Source organism: Salvelinus fontinalis, chromosome 27, assembly GCF_029448725.1.
Source record: "Salvelinus fontinalis isolate EN_2023a chromosome 27, ASM2944872v1, whole genome shotgun sequence".
In the NCBI taxonomy this organism is placed as follows: domain Eukaryota; kingdom Metazoa; phylum Chordata; class Actinopteri; order Salmoniformes; family Salmonidae; genus Salvelinus; species Salvelinus fontinalis.
In genome coordinates this window covers 37,067,592-37,088,071 of record NC_074691.1, presented here as the reverse complement: position 1 = coordinate 37,088,071, position 20,480 = coordinate 37,067,592, and the positions used below count along the sequence as shown (strand labels likewise).

The window sequence follows — 20,480 nt, the reverse complement described above, 5'->3', positions numbered from 1 at the left end:
AATTCCCTGTTTTAGGATTACCACTTTATTTTAAGAATGTGAAATGTCAGAATAATAGTAGAGAGAATTAGAGATAAGAGAGAGAGAATTATTGATTTCAGCAATTATTTCTTGCATAACATTCCCAGTGGGTCAGAAGTTTACATACACTCAATTAGTATTTGGTAGCATTGCCTTTAAATTGTTTAACTTGGGTCAAATGTTTTAGGTAGCCTTCCCCAACCTTCCCACAATAAGTTGGGTGAATTTTGGCCCATTCCCCCTCACAGAGCTGGTGTAACTGAGTCAGGTTTGTAGGCCTCCTTGCTCACACACCCTTTTTCTGCCCGCAAATTTTCTATAGGATTGAGGTCAGGGCTTTGTGATCGCCACTCCAATACCGTGACTTTGTTGTCCTTAAGCCATTTTGCCACAACTTTGGAAGAATGCTTGGGGTCATTGTCCATTTGGAAGACCCATTTGCGACCAAGCTTTAAGTTCCTGACTAATGTCTTGAGATGTTACTTCAATATATCCACATAATTTTCCTTTCCTCATGATGCCATCTATTTTGTGAAGTGCACCAGTCCCTCCTGCAGCAAAGCACCCCCACAACATGATGCTGCCACCCCCGTGCTTCACGGTTGGGATGGTGTTCTTCGGCTTGCAAGCATCCCCCTTTTTCCTCCAAACATAACGATGGTCATTATGGCCAAACAGTTACATTTTTGTTTCATCAGACCACAGGACATTTCTCCAAATAGTACAATCTTTGTCCCCATGTGCAGTTGCAAACCATAGTCTGCATTTTTTTAATGGAGGTTTTGGAGCTGTGTCTTCTTACTTGCTGAGCGGCCTTTCATGTTATGTTGATATCGGACTCGTTTTACATTTGTACCTGTTTCCTCCTGCATTTTTTTAATGGAGGTTTTGGAGCTGTGTCTTCTTACTTGCTGAGCGGCCTTTCATGTTATGTTGATATCGGACTCGTTTTACATTTGTACCTGTTTCCTCCAGCATCTTTACAAGGTCCGTTGCTGTTGTTCTGGGATTGATTTGCACTTTTCGCACCAAAGTACGTTCATCTCTAGGAGACAGAACGCCTTTCCTTCCTGAGCGGTATGACGGCTGTGTGGTCCCATGGTGTTTATACTGGCGTACTATTGTTTGTACAGATGAACGTGGTACCTTCAGGCGTTTGGAAATTGCTCCCAAGGATGAACCAGACTTGTGGAGGTCTACATTTTTTTTCTGAGGTCTTGGCTGATTTCTTTTGATTTTCCCATGATGTCCAGCAAAGAGGCACTAAGTTTGAAGGTAGGCCTTGAAAAACATCCACAGGTATACCTCCAATCGACTCAAAGTATGTCAATTAGCCTATCAGAAGCTTCTAAAGCCATGACATAATTTTCTGGAATTTGTTGGAAGGCACAGTCAACTTAGTGTATGTAAACTTCTGACCCACTGGAATTGTGATCAAATCAAATGTATTTATATAGCCCTTCTTACATCAGCTGATATCTCAAAGTGCTGTACAGAAACCCAGCCTAAAACCCCAAACAGCAAGCAATGCAGGTGTAGAAGCACGTGATACAGTGAATAAGTGAAGTAATCTGTCTGTAAACAAATTGTTGGAAAAATTACTTGTGTCATGCACAAAGTAGATGTCCTAACCAACTTGCCAAAACTATAGATTGTTAACAAGAAATTTGTGGAGTGGTTGAAAAAACAGTTTTAGGGGGCCTCCCGGGTGGCGCAGTGGTCTAGGGCACTGCATCGCAGTGCTAACTGCGCCACCAGAGTCTCTGGGTTCGCGCCCAGGCTCTGTCGCAGCCGGCCGCGACCGGGAGGTCCGTGGGGCGACGCACAATTGGCATAGCGTCGTCCGGGGTAGGGAGAGTTTGGCCGGTAGGGATATCCTTGTCTCATCGCGCTCCAGCGACTCCTGTGGCGGGCCGGGCGCAGTGCGCGCCAGCCAAGGGGGCCAGGTACACGGTGTTTCCTCCGACACATTGTTGCGGCGCTGTGTTAAGAAGCAGTACGGCTGGTTGGGTTGTGCTTCGGAGGACGCATGGCTTTCGACCTTCGTCTCTCCCGAGCCCGTACGGGAGTTGTAGCGATGAGACAAGGTAGTAATTACTAGCGATTGGACACCACGAAAAATTGGGGAGAAAATGGGATAAAAAATAAAAATAAAAAAAATAAAAAAAAAGTTTTAATGACTCCAACCTAAGTGTATGTACACTTCCGACTTCTATTGTATATCAATGAATTGGCGAGGGCACTAGAACAGTCTGCAGTACCCTGCCTCACCCTACTAGAATCAGAAGTCAAATGTCTACTGTTAGGTGATGATCTGGTGCTTCTGTCCTCAACCAAGGAGGGCCTACAGCTGCACCTAGATCTTCTGCACAGATTCTGTCAGACCTGGGCGCTGACCGTAAATCTCAGTAAGACAAAAATAATGGTGTTCCAAATAAGGTCCAGTTGTCAGGACCACAAATACAAATTCCATCTAGACACCGTTGCCCTAGAACACAAAAAAAAACTATACCTACCTCTGCCTAAACATCAGCACCACAGGTACCACAGCACCACTTCCACAAAGCTGTGAACAATCTGAGAGACAAGGCAAAAAAGGGCTTTCTACGGCATCAACAGGAACATTAAACAACAGGAACATCACAACAGGAACATCACATACATCCCAATTGTGATCTGGCAACAATTTTTTTTTACATCAGTTATAGAACCCATTGCCCTTCATGGTTGTAAGGTTTGGGGTCAGCTAACCAACCAAGAATTCACAAAATGGGACAAAGACCAAATTGAGACTGTATGCAGAACTCTGCAAAAACATCCTCTGTGTACAAAGTAAAACACCAAATAATGCATGCAGAGCACAATTAGGACAATACCCTTTAATGATCAAAATCCAGAAAAGAGCTGTTAAATTCTGCAACCACCTAAAAGGAAGTGATTCCCAAGCCATTACCTACCGAGAGACTAACCTGGAGAAGAGTCCCCTAAGCAAGCTGGTCATGTGGCTCTGTTCACGAACACAAACAGACCCCACAGAGCCCCAGGACAGCAACACAATTAGACACAACCAAATCATGAGAAAACAAAAAGATAATTACTTGACACATTGGGAAGAATTAACAAAAAAACAGCCAACTATAATGCTATTTGGACCAAAACAGAGAGTACACAGTGGCAGAATACCTGACCACTGTGACTGACACAAACTTAAGGAAAGCTTTGACTATGTACAGACTCAGTGAGCATAGCCTTGCTATTGAGAAAGGCTGCCGTAGGGATACCTGGCTCAAGAGAAGACAGGCTATGTGCACACTGCCCACAAAATGAGGTGGAAACTGAGCTGCACTTCCTAACCTCCTGCCAAATGTATGACCATAGTAGAGAGACATATTTCCCTCAGATTACAGATCCACAAAGAATTAGAAAACAAATCCAATTTTGATAAACTCCCATATCTATTAGGTGAAATACCAGTGTGCCATCACAGCAGCAAGATGTATGTCCTGTTGCCACAAGAAAAGGGCAACCAGTGAAGAACAAACACCATTGTAAAAACAACCCACATTTATGTTTATTTATGCTCCCTTTTGTACTTTAACAATGTGCACATCATTACAACACGGTACATAATTACATTTAAAATGCCTTTATTCCTTTGAAAGTCTTGTGAGTGTAATGTTTACTGTTCATTTCTGTTTATTATCTATTATACTTGCATTGTCAATGTAAACATATGTGTGTTTCCCATGCCAATAAAGTCCTTTGAATTGAATAAGTGAAGGAGAAAGATAGATAGTATAAGAGAGGGAGTAGAAGAGAGGGACTCGGCATGGAGAGCATGAGAAAGCGAGGGAGAGAGAGAGTAGCAATGGAAGCAGAGAAAGAAAGCCTTTGTTATGGAGGCCATTAAGTGGTGTATATACCCATGCAGGAGCATCCCTATGTGTTACTGCACGAGAGAGCGAGAGAGAAGGGACATTTACCTTTTCATTTCTGAGATTTCAAAACGTTTTGGGTTATCAAGTAGTAATCAAATTATACTTATTGCTTATTTTGTTGTTATTATTGCTTTGTAATGAGCCATTATGTTAATCGGGCTATGATATATGACCACAATGCTTAAGCTTAGCATTTGCGCTTGGGGGGGGGGGGGGGGGGTAGAAAAATAATGTATTTATTTATTTAACTGCGCCTAGTAAACTTGGCCAAATTGAATTAGCAAATGCCCTCATAGTACAGCGGATGCTTCAATGGCCCGAGTCACACGCACCGACACGTGCAACTGTACTGATCGCAGTGAGCCGGACGGACTGTATATGTACGCATTCGCTGCTGCTGGATAGAACACCGAGCAGAGCCGACACTGTCATCTATGCCAAAATGTCACATATGCAAGGAGCGTCCTAACAAGTCTACATTTTGATACATTGTAATCAGTTGAACATTCGGATACGTTGGAACAATGTTTCACAAAACAGGTGGTGATGAAGTGTAGCAGACCTAGCAGATGACAACACACTATATAGGGTGACATGCATTGTTAGTGATCTGCTTGCATTTCAGGAGGACACAAGGCTATACGGTTGGGAAATATCATTAATGAGAGCCAATACTACAGCACTAACGTAACCACTATTACAACGTACCACCGTAACTAATAACTTAGCACAGCACTAACGTAACCACTATTACAACGTACCACCGTAACTAATAACTTAGCACAGCACTAACGTAACCACTATTACAACGTACCACCGTAACTAATAACTTAGCACAGCACTAACGTAATCACTATTACAACGTACCACCGTAACTAATAACTTAGCTACTGTACAACGCTGATGATCTGATTTATTAGACAAAGGTTAGAGACAAAGGGTTCTTGTAACAGAATAGTCCCAAGTCTGTTGTAGAACCACCTATTTAAAGGGATGGGCAGCTCTATACTGTAATAACACTGTTTGTATGCATTTTATCCACTGCTTCTCAGTAGGTTTGTATGGTATTACTATACTGGTAGTGAGGTATTATGTTAGGTATCGTTATCTATTTTACTTAGGCATCGTCATCCACAACGGGTTTCCTTCCACATTGCAGTGGCCCTTGCCCGTCCTCTCTCCTCCCTCTATCTCTGTTGTGGCAGCAGACCCACTGACAGACATGCATGTCATTGTTGGTGTACAAACACTTTGACGGTTCAAATAGCCTTTGAAGGGTCAGAGTCTATGAAATTAGATTCATTAGCTAGTAGATAGCTCTAGCCACTAGCCAACCTTATCGTAGAACGAGGACATTGTTGAGCGCACACGGGTAGAAGGCAGCTAATAGACTGATGTTATCGTAAATGACAATAGTATTAGCTACACAGTAGTTAGTAACCTTGGCTTCTGGTTTTCACAGGTTCAAAACATAGACAATAGGTCCAAGCCAAGGAGGCCGACATCAAAAGCAGTATACTGACAGAGGGAGAACCCCGATAGCAGTGGCACAAGCCAGAGTGATCCCGTATGCTTAGCTAGCTACTGTACAGCTAGCTTGAGAAAACACATAAGATTGAAGACACTTACCAACGAATAGGCTACCTTCAAGCCCTCCTCTCCGTTCTCACTGTCTGGTCATGGACTCAAATAGCCAGACTATCCTCCAATTGATTTGTTAATTTATCACAAATAATAGTCTTTCCTGCGGTGTTGTCGCTTCTTCCGCTTCGTCACAAACAGCTAGCTAGACCGTTTCTTTCTCACTGCGAGCAGAGGAAAGCGGAAACACTTCAGCCTGCTAGTAAACCAGCAGCCTCGCTTTCGTACGGTTTCCATGGGAACCAGTAGTAGAAACTGTGGTCAGGCTATATTTATTATTCGACTGTAGAATGAAGACGGACATTCATTAAGTAACTGTGATATATCACAGTAATTGTTTTACTCGGTGAAGCCCAGGCCAGCAGTGAAAATCATTGGGCCCAGTGACTTGGCCCGAGCGGATAGTTTGACTGCGAGAGGGGCGGGCAGGTCCACAACGTACTGTGTGAACCAATTACGTATATAGATAGACCTTGGATTGCAGATCATGTGGGTGCGTTCGTAAATTCACTCTGGCTATCTACTCCATCACATACACGTGTTAGCAGATGTTATTGCGGGTGAAGCGAAATGCTTGTAATATGTCCGGTGTCAGTAAACGTCGGCAAAGAAGCGTAATTAAATTGTTGCCAGCAGCACAGTTACAGTCACCAACGCTTTGGACAACATGAAAACATCCTAACCACCTCTGCTAGGGTAAGTAAAATTGTCAAAGGTGTTCCCTTGTTGTGTTGCTCATTTGTGTCTGGAAATAGCTAGCAAGCTAGTCAACTTTAGCCAGTTAACTTCAGCACTTGACTGCCGTTGTAAGGTCAGAACACTCAAATCAACCCTACTCCTCTGTAAGAGCGTCCGGTGGGCGCTCTGAATTTACGAAGGACACTGTGACAACACTCTGAATTTACGAACTATCCAGAGCGCACTCTGACATACTGGAGGCAATTTACGAACGCACCCTATGAGAACACAGATAAAACAAACAGATAGATATTTCACTGGATGTTTAAATGTGAAGCATCCGCTTACTGTTTCCACTCACTACCAAATATGGTAGTGAGAGGAATTCCACTGGCGCGCAGTGGGAGAAGATGGAACGAGATGGATTTTAGCCGACATTATGCAAATGTTCTTATCGATTAAACATTTGATCTCAATATAGTTTTCTGTTTCCAAAACTACAATCTGTTATGAACAGAGTGGACTAAGGTTTGTAAACTTTAACCTTTGCAAAAGTTTAAAAACTCGCGTTGTTTAGGAGTGCAAAGGTGAAATGTTACTGCACACGCGCACTTCACAGGGTAGACGTTCCCTGACGAAAACATGCAGATGATGTTAGAACGCGCCAATAGGATCTCGCTTTTTCGTGCTTGGCTCTGCCCACTATGGCTCATTGTTCCCATTGGAAACGACAGGCGAAGGTATATCTTGGTATAGTTACAAAAATCTTTGAGGAGAAGCTTTAATCCCACCGGTAAACCATATTGACACTCCGTAGAAAAGCCGCATTCCATAGGAATGAATGGAATACTACGGTATTTCATTTAAATGGTTATTGGACAAAATTATATGCATTTATGTATTATTTGTTGTTGTTGTAGTGGGAAGAGTAACATTAGTACTTTCAAAAAATTATACTCTAAGGAAAATGGTTTTATATATTTTATTTGTATGTTTAGTTCACATAATATAATTTAAAATTATGCATTTAAGGTGTCTGTAATAGAATAAACCTGGCTAAAACAAATGTTGACATTGGAAAATGCATATCTATAGCTTCCAAAATATGTTTTACAATTGTAGGGGAGGGCCAAGATGGAGGCGCGAGGGCTTCAAAACAGCACCCCCTTTATGCCATCTAGTGTATCTATAAATCATTGGTGTGAACTTTTGATGTTTTAGTAAATTCACTCTGGAGTGCCAGAGTGCGCTCAGAGTACATGCTCATCAATTCAGAGCGTTGTCAGATTGTCCTCTTAAATTCAGAGCATTTCTCTTCCGGAGGGCACACTGGACGCTCTGGCCGAGGAGTAGTTTGATCCGAGCGTTCTCTGACCTCACAATGGCAGTCAAGCACCCAGGCTAAAAAAAGAGAGACAACAGATAGACAAAACAAGAGAGAACACCTTATTCTGACCATTTTACTCTCACTAGCAGAGCCGGTTAGATTGTTCATGTTATCCAGAGCGCTGGTGACTGTAACTGTGATGTTGGCAACAATTGTAGTTATGCTTTTTTTTTTCTTCTGACGTTTACTGGCACCTGTCATATTTAATGGATGTTGAGCGTTAGTAAATTAATCAATTATTCTGCGCGCTGCACACTCAGTTGAGGGTGCTCTGAAATCGGAGTAGATAGCCAGAGTGAATTTACGAACGCGCCCTTTTGTACTTATTTTCAACTAGGAAAATATTACGGCGACGAGCAGTACCAGGTCGTAGTTACCAAAAACCCAAATTCAGAAAGCCAGCCTACGCGACCAATCAGATGAAGGAGAGTGATGACGCTTATGCAGGCTCATAAGGTCCACCTAGCCGACCAATCGGATGGAGGAGTGTGACGATGGGTATTCCTGTTATCGGGAAACGCCTCATTTTCGAAATGGCATATCTCGAGTTCAAGTTTGAGGACTAAATACGTTCGGGAACAAGAGTCACAAAAATTCATAACATTTAGAAAATGACAAACGTTTTTGTGGAAAAAACAAGTTGTCTTTTTTTGTTTAGATAACTAATAGCTTACTCTTGCCTAAAATGAGCTAGCTAGCATAAAGGATTCCATCAAAGATTTTTGTAACTTAACCAAGATATACCACAGCCTGTCGTTTCAAATGCACCATAGTGGGCAGAGCCAAGTACGAGCTAGCGAGATCCTATTGGCGCGTTCTAGCATCATCTGCATGTTTTCGTTAGGGAACGCATACTTTGTGAAGTGCGCGTGTGCAATAACTCAATTCGCCTTTGCATTTCCTAAAAGCTTTTGTAAAGGTAAAATTTTGCAAACCTTAGTCCACTCTGTTCATAACAGATTCTAGTTTTGGAAACAGAAAACTCTATTGAGATCAAATGTTTCATCAATGCCAAAATCCATCTCATTCAACCTTCTCCCACTGCCCGCAAGTGGGCTTCCTCTCACTACCAAATATTATGTGGAAAAGCCAAGCGAATGCTTCACATTTTAAACATCCAGTGAAATATCTTGTGATTCCATTCCTCCAAACACAGAGGAGTTACTCTACTTGATCGAGCAACGTTTATAAGTTTCCCTACAAGCCTTTCATTCTAATAGTAGTATGTCATATGCTTGACCATCGACAAAAGCACAGCCTTTGGTAGAAAAAGAATAATCTAAGTTGGGAGAGTAAAATTCTCCTATACAATAGTGTTATTTTCAAGTTGTGGGCACAACAAAAAGGTATGAATGTCACCAGGGGAAAAATGGACAAACAAAAGTCAAACAAAAGAAATATGCTGCTGAAAGTAACAAGAATGCAGTAAGTTCAAAGACAGACCACAGTCATTTAAACCATACACTTTTACAACATTTAATTTGAATAATACTGAACTACTAACTAACAATGGAATGTTCTTCCAATACATTTGAAGATGGGACTTTAAACGGGTGTGTTCTCTGTGGTTACTAAAGATTCTACGGAAACTTATTTCAAAAGTACAGTGCCTTCAGAAGGTATTCATTCCCCTTGACTTATTCCACATTTTGTTGTTACAGCCTAAATTCAAAGTGGATGAAATAAATATTTTTTCTCTCACCCATCTACACACAATAACCTCTAGTGACAAAGTGAAAACATTTTTTTTTGTTTTGAAATCAACGAACTTGAGCCACCGGGAAGGGAAAGAGGGATACCTAGTCAGTTGTACAACTGAATGCATTCAACTGAAATGTGTCTTCCGCATTTAACCCAACCCCTCAATCAGAAAGGTGCCTTAATCGACATCCACATCATCGGCGCCCGGGGAACAGTGGGTTAACTGCCTTGCTCAGGGGCAGAACAACAGATTTTTACCTTGTCAGCTCGGGGACCCGAGTCAAAACATACAGTAGCCTACACCAAAGTCTGATTTTTTTGCGGTGTCTGTACTTTACTATTTATATTTTTTGCAACTTTTACTTCACTACATTCCTAAAGAAAATAATGTACATTTTACTCCATACATTTTCCCTGACATACAAAAGTACTCATTACACGTTGAATGCTTAGCAGGACAGGAAAATGGTCAAATTCACACACTTGTCAAGACAACATGCCTGGTCATTCCAAATGCCTCTGATCTGGCGGATTCACTAAACACAAATAATTCATTTGTAAATGATGAAGTGTGTCCCTGGTTGTCCGTAAATTTAAAAAACAAGAAAATGGTGCCATCTGGTTTGCTTAATATAAAGAATTTGAAATTATTTGTACTTTTACGTTTGGTACTTAAGTATATTTAATACAGTAGCAGTAAAGGTCTAGTGTACACATTTGGTGGAGATTTTAAAATATATATTTTCTATAATGGTGATTTATCATGGGCTGCAGCACCCTACTCACCCCTACTTCCTGCAGCTATGGTTTCCAGTGGTTCTGCTTCCTGAAGCTATGGTTTTTGGCAAGGCCATTTTTTTGCCTGCTGACCCCCCCCCCCCCCCCCCCAAAAAAAAACTCTCTGTGCCACACAATACTGGTCAACATGAGCTACCAAAATTACCCTGAAGTGTACCAGAAGTACTCCCACCCCTCCTAATGTAGCAGATGTATAATGTACTAAACCCCTATCTGCAAGCGGGGCCAATCACAACACCCCTTATTGTCATCAGAGTTGAACTAACCAATAAGAATGCTTGAACATCAAATACACATTTCTTTAGAGGCAAGTGGAAACATAACCAACCCTGTTACACTAACTTCGTGGCTAGAGTCAAATACTTTCTGTGCCACATACTTTGTATAGTACAAACTTGGTCAGATAACCGAAATTAATAATTAATGTATGTGTGTTATATTAAACAGAGGAAGGAGTAAAATGTAGGCAAGCAATAAACATTTCAGAACAACTACTAGTTGAATAAGACATGGGAGAGATGTCGAACTTTGACCAATATATTTATTTATTTACACCTTAAAACAAATAGCTAAACTGAAAACTGCAGACATTACTAGTGCCTACCCTGCGATCAAACCGCCATGAAAAATAAAATGAAACGAAGCCGAAGGTGATCATTGACAGCTGCCTTGAAGGAAAGGGGGAGGGAGATTTTCTATCGGCTCGGGCGCAAAGTAGGCTAATGACGAAATAACAAGATGTCAACGAATCTGCCAAAGGGATATTCAATGTCTGCTTTAAAAAAAAAATCCATCTAAGAATAAGTGCCCTTCTTTGCGAGGCATTGTGATCATTGACAGCTGCCTTAAAGGAACACAGAGCAGAAATCGTTGTTGCAGCAATGAAGAATTGAGTGTGTGCGCGTTCACGCGAAGGAGGAGGGAGATTTTCTGTCGGCTCGGGCGCAAAGTAGACTAATGACGAAAAAACAAGATGTCGGCTTCAACGAATCTGCATATGTGACCTTCTATTATGTTGAAAATAACGGCTGGCCACATTGGAGGTTGTGTCTAGGTCATATTATAGCTCATAGTAAGAGTCGCGTAACGGAAAAAAATACCTACTAAAGTGCAGCGGCAGTAGTAGTTGTTGTCATTCTTTTGGAAATAAGATTAAAAGAGTTGGAGTCATGTTGGCCCAATTGGTGTACAAGGAATTTCTCTCAAAAACAAAACCATGGTTTCTATGGTTATGCACACCAATGCGGTCGAATTCGCAACAGGTTCGCGTCCGTCTTCTCCCCAATCCTCGCTGTTTCTTCGACGAACCGATGCACGTGAAGGTAGATGGACTTTCTCCGCACCAGAAAGTGGAATTGAGGTCCAAATTCAGGGATGATAAAGGGATCATCTTCAAAGCTTCCGCTCTGTACTCCGCAGATTCTACAGGACAGGTAGACCTGTGCCTCTCTCCCTCTCTGGGTGGAAGTTATACAGGAGTTGAACCCATGGGCTTGTTTTGGGCAATGACGCCCGAGACTCCACACCGCAAACTATCGAAAAATAATGTGTTGAGTTCAATGATGGTTGATATAGACGCGCTGCACGAGGACACAGGTGAGATCTTGGCAACAGAGACTGTCGAGAGGCAGTTCATGACGGAAGGGCTGAGGAGGATACCGTTGGACATGAAAAATGGGAGAATTCGGGGGACCCTCTTTCTACCACCAGGTTAGTTATGTAGGCTTGGCCTATCCATTAATTTGATGAATAGTAAAAAATATCTATATATATTTCCATTGCCGTTGTGAAGTGTATGTGGTTTCATATTTCTCTCCTATCACATCGTTCTCTTCTCTGTCATCTATCGTTTATCTTGCACATATGCTTGAAAGTGTTCTAAACAACATGTGTCTCCTCAGAAAAACACAAATGACACTTGTAGGATAATAGGCCTTTTTATTAGGCTATTCAACTTTGCATCATAGACTCATAAAACAGAATGTGTATGTGTTTTGAAGGAAACCGTTACAGAACAGCCATACGTTAATATGTCGCTATCTCTCTGCAAGAGAGCGGCAGGTAGCCGAAGGGTTGCCCTTGAACAAGGCAGTAAACCCCCCAACAACTTTTCCCCGTGACGTGGATGTCGATTAAAAACATCCTCTCTGATTGAGGGTCTGGGTTCAAATGCATTTCAGTTGTGCAACAACCCTTTCCTATTGCTACATCCTCAGGGCCAGGTCCATTTCCTGGTGTCCTGGATGTGTATATTCTGGGTGGAGGTATATCTGAGGTCCGGGCCAGTCTGCTGGCTAACAAAGGCTTTGTTGTTCTGGCGCTGGCCTACTCTGGCTTCCAGGACTTGCCCAAAACCATGCCCAAATACTTTGACCTGGAGTACTTTGAAGAGGCCATCGCATTCCTGAGGAGACAGCCACAGGTTAGTTGCAGAAGAAGAACAAGGCTCTGTATTCATAAAACATCTCAGAGTAAGAGTGCTGATCAAGGATTACGCTCCTCGTGGCTATAGAATATCGAGCACTCTTACTAGGAGATGCGTCGTGAATATGGGCCATTTGTTCCATCCATGAGAGGTAAAATGACACCTTCAGGTTCCTTTCACTGGACTTCAATATTTTGTTAACTGTGTAACTGCTGCCACCTAATGGCTGCTGTTTCTCTACACATCATATCAACTAAGCAGACACACTCATAACAATGACAACATAACAACAATGCTCTTTATGTGTTCAGTTTAACCATCCTATTTATTGGTTTGTCAAAACCAGGTTACTTTGATTGTCTCTAATGATTTTTATCTCTTGGCAAACCATTGTCTTTTTCTCTAGGTCCAGGGTCCAGGAATAGGAATCCTGTCCATCTCGAAGAGTGGCGAACTGGCTCTGTCCATGGCCTCTTTTCTCTCTGGCATCTCAGCCACAGTCTGGATCAACGGCTGCAACGCTAATGTCATAACGCCACTGCACTACAAAGACCTCGTCATCCCTCCCCTCATGCCTAACCTAGAGAACATCACCCTCACACCGGACGGCCTTCTCGACGTCCGAGATGCCTTACCGGATCAGATAACAGAAAGGAACCGCGGTTCCGTGATCCCGATAGAACGAGCCGGTTCTAGGTTCCTTTTTGTTGTCTCTGAGGACGACAGGAACTGGAACAGCTGTCTCTTTGGCCAGCAGGCCGCCGCCCAGCTGAGGCATCATGGGAAAGATAACTTTGAGGTGGTGACTTACCCCAGGGCCGGTCATTTCCTGGAGGTGCCCTACATGCCCCACTGCCCGTCTGGCTTCCACTCTGCGGTGGGTAAAGTGGTGGTGTTTGGGGGAGAGGCTAAAGCCCACCATGAGGCTCAGTTGGACCTGTGGAGGAGGGTCCAGGAGTTCTTCAGGACACACCTGAAGGACAACAGCAACACTGTCCAGAAAGCCAGGCTGTAATACTAAGAGAATGGCTGGTTGACTACTTTGCAGACTCCTGCCAGATCTCAATGTTTGGATAGGTGTTTAACATATCAGCTTACCACATCATATGCTATAGTAATCTGATGTCTTACAGTGCAGTCAATGACGTGGCACATAACCATTGCTTAATGCAATGCAATGCCTGCAATGTAGTCAGCCTGGAACGCAACTAAATTATCCAATCATGAATAGCCTGTGAGTGTGCTGCTGTACTTTATTTAACTGGATTTTGTTAACAATAACATTGGTATATTATATACAGTACCAATCAAATTTTTGTTCACAGCTACTCATTCCAGGGTTTTTCTTTATTTGTACTATTTTCTACATTGTAGAATAATAGTGAAGACGACATCAAAACTATGAAATAACACATATGGAATCATGTACTAACCAAATCAAAATATATTTGAGATTCTTCAAAGTAGCCTTGATGACAGCTTTGCATGTTCTTGGCATTCTCTCAACCAGCTTCCTGAGGTAATCACCTGGAATGCATTTCAATTACCAGGTGTGCCTTGTTAAAAGTTCATTTGTGGAATTTTTTTCCTTCATACGTTTGAGCCAATCAGTTGTGTTGTGACAAGGTAGGGGTGGTATACAGAAGATAACCCTATTTGGTAAAATGGTGGTTTCTGCTGACAATTGTGATGAACAAACTATGGCATAAGGCACAGGTGTCAAACTCATTCCACGGAGGGCCGAGTGTCTGCGGGTTTTCGCTCCTCCCTTGTACTTGATTGATGAATTAACATCACTAATTAGTTAGGAACTCCCCACACCTGGTTCTCTAGGGCTTTATTGAAAGGAAAAACCAAAAACCTGCAGACACTAGGCCCTCCGTGGAATGAGTTTGACACCCCTGGCATAAGGGGATGACAAGCGGATAAGAGGCAATCGGTCATTTCGATTAAGACATTCATGAGTGAGCTAGGACAGACGTAGTCAATATAACTATTTGGTTAGCACTTTTGAAATGTACAGTGACAGAATTCAGAATGGGCCTTTCTTAGTGTACACCAAGTCAGAACTATAGGATAAAGAAAGGGATCATATAAGCAGACAATTAAAGCTCTTAAAATATTTGGTTATTACATTTCTCAAGAATTGGTTAAAGCCTACATGTGCACCACCAAGTCAGAACATTAGGCAAAATTAAGAGGTGAAAATATACCAAATTATTAAGGTGAGGCACATGGGCTACTATCATCTTACTACACAACATACACTTAGTATTACTTTCTTAGCTGCATTATACATATATCCCTGGCATATTACATAATTTATGCAGCAGCATACAATACATTTTTGGACTCACCTTGTTGTGCTCTGTTCACTTGCACAGGAAGGTGGCGCTGTGGTAAATTGGGTGCAAACTTTGTCCTCAAAGTCTGGCATTCTCTTGATTTATGGGGCGTTCAAGACAACTGGGAACTCAAAAAAAAAATACAGGTTGAATCATGATGAAGTCAGTGATCTTCAGGTCGTAGCTCTAGAAAGTTCCTGATTTATAATTCCGAGTTGGATGAAAGTTCAAAACGTATTTTCCCAGTTGTAGCTCGTTTTTCCAGAGTTCCTAGTTGTCTTGAACTCACTAAAGTCTGAGGCACAAATCATGCTTCATTGACAGCATGGCCAATGTTGAATGTTTATAATTAGGAAAAGAGACCCTTAGTCTTAGACTTGGGACCATACAGCCACTCCACTGAATAGTAGGCTAACGATTGCTTTCCAATGCTTTCAGTTAGCCACTGATTCCTTCCAAGGAATAAAAAGGATTTGATTTGGATTGTTGACTTGATTCATGATGATGACTGCTAGCTAAGTGTTAAGAGAATTTTGTTCTCAATGTTCATAAACTGAACTTCAATTAAACTACTCTGTCTGTTACTAAGAATTTGTAAGGTTCTTATTGAAATGAAACAGTCTACAATAGTCAGCAAAGTTTATTTACGAGAGCTGTGCTGTGCATATACAAAAACGTTCCTTTTATAATATTCTCTTAACCTACGCACATACTTGCCTACACACTAATATTTGGATTCTCTCTTCTTCTCCTGGAGTCTCACCAAAGTTTATTACCACACAGCTGACAGTTCCAGTCTCTCCCAGATAGAGGAAACCTGGAGGGGTGTTCCGTGTCCTATCTTATCTCCCCAGAGTTATAGCCGGGTCGGTTCAAACATAGTTTAATGATCCACTTTCTTTTCTTTAGGCACACACATACATTCCTCTCTTCCTAGGTACATGCTACATAACCTCTTTCTTATGCACTAACATTATTTATCAATATTGAAAAACAGGGTAGAATTCAGTTAGTTATAGTTCTACGTTAAATGTGTACATCATTTAGTCATTATTCATAAAAATCATAACACTAAGATTTTAGCCAATCAAAGCTACTGTAGATATAACGTGATTTGACGTCATTTTATCTGTGGCCAATGACCTTGAGCCGTCTTGGATGGGCACTTCTATTATAACTATATGGCAGGACCCAAGGGGCTTGCATTTTCTGGCTCTACTCTTAGACTTGGCGGTGACATAGTGTCCCCATGAGTGACAGAACACTGAGCCAATCACGGCGCAACGCTCTGTATTTTCTGCTGGCTTGCCCCACCACCACAGGAAGACCTGAGCTAGGCTGAAACACCTGCATTTTGGAGCTGCCTTACTCAAGAAAACAAAAAAGAGACCATGTTTGTATGCAGCTTTATTAACTCAATGATATATACTTTACATGGTTTGCAAACTGATATGTGACACATATTAAAAATAATATGCAAGACAGGCAACCCCCCCCCCCCCCCCCCCCCCAAAAAAAAATGTGTGGGGAGGGGGGTTGCCTGTCTTGCATGTTATTTTTAATACGTGTCACATATCAGTTTGCAAACCATGTAAAATGTGCCCTGAATGACAGGTTGCCACTGTATATATTAGTACATAAAGAAAATATATTAGTGGTCAACATTTTGCTCCCAGCGTTGATCAAATCTCAGAATCTGACTGAGTTCCAGTGGTGTAAAGTACTTAAGTAAACAAATTTGAAAGTACTAGTTAAGTAGTTTTTTTGGGGTATATACTTTACTATTTCTATCTTTGACTACTTTTACTTCACTACATTCCTAAAGATAATATGTACTTTTTACTCCATACATTTTCCTTTAAACCCAAAAGTGCTCGTTACATTTTGAATGCTTAGCAGGGCAGAAAATGGTCAAATTTGCACAATTATCAAGAGAACATCCCTGGTCATCCCTACTGCCTCTGATCTTGGGGACTAACTAAATACAAATGCTTTGTTTGTCAATTATTCCTGAGTGTTCGAATGTAAAAAAAAAAAAAAACTTGAACATTTTCCCGTCTGGTTTGTAATATAAGGATTTTTATATTATTCGTACTTATCTAGTGGTTAGAGCATTGGGCCAGTAAACAAAATGTTGCTGGATCGAATCCCCGAGCTGATAATGTAAACATCTGTCATTCTGCCCCCGACCAAGGCAGTTAACCCACTGTTCCCCGGGCCCTGAACAAGGCAGTTAACCCACTGTTCCCCGGGCCCTGAACAAGGCAGTTAACACACTGTTCCCCGGGCCCTGAACAAGGCAGTTAACCCACTGTTCCCCGGGCCCTGAGCAAGGCAGTTAACACACTGTTCCCCGGGCCCTGAACAAGGCAGTTAACCCACTGTTCCCCGGGCGCCGAAGATGTAGATGTTGATTATAGCAGCACCTCTCTGATTCAGAGGGTTGAATGCGGTAGACACATTTCAGTTGAATGCATTCAGTTGTACAACTGACAACTGACTAGGTATCCCCCTTTTACTTTTTATACTTAAGTATATTTTAGCAACTACATTTATTATTGATACTTAAGTATATTTAAAACCAAAAACTTTTAGACTTTTACTCAAGTTGAATTTTACTGGGTGACTCTGAGTGCAGAACTGGTAAATAGTTGCTTATAGATATCATTCAGTCAGGTGGCTAGCTGCCGGCAGAGACTTCTATTGCAGGAACATTGAAGGGCTCTCTCTGGCTGGTATTACTTAGCCAGCTAGAAGGATGAAGTAAGAAGCTAACATTAAATGGAGTCTACCTCAGCAGGAGCAAAAAATACGCTACTAAGTTCACATAACAACTTTGCTTTACAGAGAGTAGGCTACTGAGACCGACAGTGATTGGGTGCTCAGTGGTGAGGATGAGGCAGGCTGCAATGCATGCAGAGTAGACAGAGAGGGAGGAAGCAGAGGAGACAGAGAGAGAGGTTAGTTCCCAAACTTGGGGTCGGGCGCCCATGTGGGTCACCTGAAAAAATCTGTAAGAATCTTATCAAACCAGTTAGGAAAAATAAATAAATAAATAAATATATATAAACTCAGCAAAGAAAGAAACGTCCTCTCACTGTCAATTGCGTTTATTTTCAGCGAACTTAACGTGTAAATATTTGTATAACCACAAGATTCAACAACTGAGACATAAACTGAACAAGTTCCACAGACATGTGACTAACAGAAATGGAATAATGTGTCCCTGAACAAAGGGGGGGTCAAAATCAAAGTAACAGTCAGTATCTGGTGTGGCCACCAGCTGCATTAAGTACCGCAGTGCGCATCCTCCTCATGGACTGCACCAGATTTGCCAGTTCTTGCTGTGAGATGTTACCCCACTCTTCCACCAAGGCACCTGCAAGTTCCTGGACATTTCTGGGGGGAATGGACCTAGCCCTCACCCTCCGATCCAACAGGTCCCAGACGTGCTCAATGGGATTGAGATCCGGGCTCTTCGCTGGCCATGGCAGAACACTGACATTTCTGTCTTGCAGGAAATCACACACTGAACGAGCAGTATGGCTGGTGGCATTGTCATGCTGGAGGGTCATGTCAGGATGATCCTGCAGGAAGGGTACCACATGAGGGAGGAGGATGTCTTCCCTGTAACGCACAGCGTTGAGATTGCCTGCAAGGACAACAAGCTCAGTCCGATGATGCTGATGCATGACGGACCTTCCACCTCCAAATCGATCCCGCTCCAGAGTGCAGTCCTCAGTGTAACGCTCATTCCTTCGACGATAAACACAAATCCAACCATCACCCCTGGTGAGACAAAACCGCGACTCGTCAGTGAAGACCACTTTTTGCCAGTCCTGTCTGGTCCAGCGACGGTGGGTTTGTGCCCATAGCCGACGTTGTTGCCGGTGATGTTTGGTAAGGACCTGTCTTACCACAGGCGTACAAGCCCTCAGTCCAGCCTCTCTCAGCCTATTGCGGACAGTCTGAGCACTGATGGAGGGATTGTGCGTTTCTGGTGTAACTCTGGCAGTTGTTGTTGCCATCCTGTACCTGTCCCGCAGGTGTGATGTTCAGATGTACCGATCCTGTGCAGTTGTTGTTACATATGGTCTGCCACTGCGAGAATGATCAGCTGTCAATTCTGTCTCCCGGAATTTAAATGTATTTGGCTAAGGTGTATGTACAGTTGAAGTCGGAAGTTTACATACACCTTAGACAAATACATTTAAACTCAGTTTTTCACAATTCCTGACATTTAATCCTAGTAAAAATTCCCTGTTTTAGGTCAGTTAGGATCACCACTTTATTTTAAGAATGTGATACGTCAGAATAATAGTAGAGAGAATGATTTATTTCATCTTTTATTTCTTTAATCACATCCCCAGTGGGTCAGAAGTTTACATACACTCAATTAGTAAATGGTAGCATTGTCATTAAACTGTTTAACTTAGGTCAAGCGTTTCGGGTAGCCTTCCACAAGCTTCCCACAAAGAAATTGGGTGAATTTTGGCCCATTCCTTCAATGAGATGTTCATATTGAACACGTGTGTGTGTGTGTGTGTGTGTGTGTGTGTGTGTGTGTGTGTGTGTTCAATATGAATATCTCCTCATGGCCTATCTTCCCCATAGCCCTACATTAAAATGCAAAAATACTTTTTTTTTGTTGCTGATGCAATGTGTCAGTGAGAATCAGTTTCTCATATTTCTCCCCCTTTCAGGGGTATACCATTAAAATTGTGTTTGTATATCAACTGAGGTGAATGAATCTACAGCAGCCAAGGTCATAATGGCTGGAGTCATTTTTGCTTGTTTTTGCTGTTCACCAAGTAGTTTTTAATTGTATAGAAGTGCAGTAAAAGAGCTTCAACTTTCAAAAGCTCCATCCGGACCTCACTAAAACGTAAACCCTGGCTACGGCCCTTCTGCTGTTGCCCGAGGTCTGGGATTTCTGAGGCCACTGACCGATGCAGCTGCATTTATTTATAAAGTGGAGTTCCCGTCATCACAAGACAACGTACACTTTTTACAATATTAAAACTAAGTACAAAATAAGAAATCATTTAAGCATAAGTGTTTTGGTTCAAGGCCTTTGGCTCTGACCTGGCATAGCCTTCTATGTTCAGAATCAGAATCACCTTTTATTTGGAGATTTGACACATTTTGTGCTATGACAATCTTCTCTAGCTAACTTCCCTTTTTGTGAATTTTGAAGCATTAATAGTGCATTCGGAAAGTATTGAGACCCCTTGACTTTTTCCACATTTTGTTAAGTTACAGCCTTATTCTAAAATTGATTAAATAAATAAAAATACTCAGCAATCTACACATAATACCCCATTATGACAAAGCAAAAACATGTTTTTAGAAATTTTAGCAAATGTTTAAAACATAAACAACTTATTTACATAAGTTTTCAGACCCTTTGCTACAAGACTCAATTGAGCTCAGGTGCATCCTATTTCCATTGATCATCCTTGAGATGTTTCTACAACTTGATTGGAGTCCACCCACAGTTGACAGTGCATGTCAGAGTAAAAATTCAAGTCATGAGGTTGAAGGAA

General features: G+C 41.9%; 2 protein-coding genes across 2 annotated transcripts in view; one reads left to right on the top strand and one right to left on the bottom strand.

Annotated features, from left to right (window-relative positions):
• The window catches only part of susd6 (sushi domain containing 6), a 63,406-nt gene extending 57,396 nt beyond the window's left edge, over positions 1-6,010 (bottom strand). The window contains exon 1 of the mRNA XM_055885669.1: positions 5,589-6,010. The gene's annotated coding sequence lies outside the window, so the exon portion shown is untranslated. The remainder of the gene's footprint in view (positions 1-5,588) is intronic.
• A 4,309-nt stretch (positions 6,011-10,319) lies between these two features.
• Positions 10,320-15,525, top strand: LOC129825514 (acyl-coenzyme A thioesterase 1-like). The gene is made up of 3 exons (XM_055885668.1): positions 10,320-11,874; positions 12,381-12,586; positions 12,996-15,525. The coding sequence occupies exons 1-3, from the start codon at positions 11,334-11,336 to the stop codon at positions 13,602-13,604; spliced, it is 1,356 nt and encodes a 451-aa protein (XP_055741643.1). The 5' UTR covers positions 10,320-11,333; the 3' UTR covers positions 13,605-15,525.
• Positions 15,526-20,480: the final 4,955 nt, after the last annotated feature.

Bases quoted from the DNA above. Each gene is read 5' to 3' on its own strand.
- LOC129825514 (XM_055885668.1), top strand. From the start codon at position 11,334: ATGTTGGCCCAATTGGTGTACAAGGAATTTCTCTCAAAAACAAAACCA. The intron at 11,875-12,380 runs GTTAGTTATGTA...CTACATCCTCAG, and splicing joins GACCCTCTTTCTACCACCAG to GGCCAGGTCCATTTCCTGGT. The intron at 12,587-12,995 runs GTTAGTTGCAGA...CTTTTTCTCTAG, and splicing joins TCCTGAGGAGACAGCCACAG to GTCCAGGGTCCAGGAATAGG.